The sequence below is a fragment of the Drosophila takahashii genome, chromosome 3L (genome assembly GCF_030179915.1).
Source record: "Drosophila takahashii strain IR98-3 E-12201 chromosome 3L, DtakHiC1v2, whole genome shotgun sequence".
Lineage (NCBI taxonomy): Eukaryota > Metazoa > Arthropoda > Insecta > Diptera > Drosophilidae > Drosophila > Drosophila takahashii.
In genome coordinates, this window is record NC_091680.1 from 9,438,234 (window position 1) to 9,439,683 (window position 1,450).

Here is a 1,450-nt window from a genome sequence, read left to right on the forward strand (position 1 = left end):
CGTTAAAAAAAGTGTTGTAAAATGGATAAATTTTACAATCGGATACTTGGCAACTCTAAATTATCGATTATCGTGATTGTGCATCCCTGGAGATCAGACCACAAGGACAAACGTCACAATTAATAACCTAAAAACGAAACCTTAAAGTTTGTGAAAGAAAATGAATACGTCGGACGTTCCGTGTAAGAAATTTTCCATCGCTTTGAATTCGGTAGCATCAAAGCTGATGTGCGAGCCAAAAGATGATATTCCGGACGAGCTCTTCAAAGTGCAGCATCGAATTATGGAAAATCTGAACTGGGCCGGAAGGTCGGACGGGATGTTGTACACTTTTGGCGTGATGGGTAAGCAGATTAGAGACTCTGTCCGGTAGAGAAATACATAGTGGTTAACATTTCAGGAAACTCTTCGGAGGCCATCACGAAAATATGTGAAGCCAGGTATGAGTTTCAAATAAACGTGGAATTTCCCTTTGAACTTAAACCCATCAAGGATGAGCTACGCCCTGGATTTGTGATGCTTCAAGCTGGGGAGCTGGTGGAACATCCAGCCGTTGTCAACGGGTTTCTCCACCGGGATGCCTTTAGTAGCTGGTTTTTCTCCAACATAAGTAACGACGAGGAAAGAATCCAGAACTTTTCATTGAACAGTGACGAGTTCAAGATGAGTTTCTCCCTGATTAATCTTCGCACGTCCTCGCAATTGATGTGTAAGCCCGTGTTGCAATTCGACTTCTCCAAGTGGCCTCTACCATATCCGGAGGTTCCCGAGGGCGGTCTCAGTCTGCGCAACCATCCCTGGTACGCCGTTCCCAGGGCGACTGTACCCTTGGACAAGCGGAGCTTCATGGTCTGGGCCCCGGACTGGGAACGCTGCCTTATGGAATCGAATTGCCATGCGAACAAGGTGCTGCTTATGATGGGCGAAGTGCTTAAACAGCAGGAGATCTTCCTCCCGATCGATGTGATCAAGACGATTATATTGCGGAACATTAAGGTGCTGCCATTCGACCTGGGCGACTGCTTCATAGCGGTCCTGGAGGCCTTTGTCAATCACTTGCAGGCGGGCAAAGTGTCGCGATTCCTTGTGGACACCGTGGACATGCTTCAAATCGGATCGAATTACGAGGCCAAGATTGAAAAGTACCATCACAGCGCATCCACTCTTTTGAACGCATTGAAAGATGTCAAGTCCCGAGCTCTGGCCGATGAGATCAAAACTGACGGGGAGAGCCAATGCTCCTCCAATCCCGATGGCTGGATTGAGGGCTTGAACAGTCTATTCTATCTTAATGTCCCGGATATACATAAATTCATATGAGGGCTTGAAATAGTCTATTCTATCTTAATGCCCCGGAAATACATAAATTTATATGAATACCGAAATAAAAGAAAGGCCTAATCGCCTATTATATAAATGTTATTTGGCAATTACCTTCAAAATGCTTAAT

The 1,450-nt window shown here is 45.4% G+C and overlaps 1 protein-coding gene across 1 annotated transcript; it reads left to right on the forward strand.

Annotated features, from left to right (window-relative positions):
- The first annotated feature begins 92 nt into the window (after positions 1-92).
- On the forward strand, positions 93-1,405 carry LOC108059204 (cyclic GMP-AMP synthase-like protein). The gene is made up of 2 exons (XM_017144346.3): positions 93-344; positions 401-1,405. Exons 1-2 carry the CDS (start codon positions 161-163, stop codon positions 1,318-1,320), a joined length of 1,104 nt encoding a protein of 367 aa, XP_016999835.2. The 5' UTR covers positions 93-160; the 3' UTR covers positions 1,321-1,405.
- The last annotated feature ends 45 nt before the right edge of the window (positions 1,406-1,450 follow it).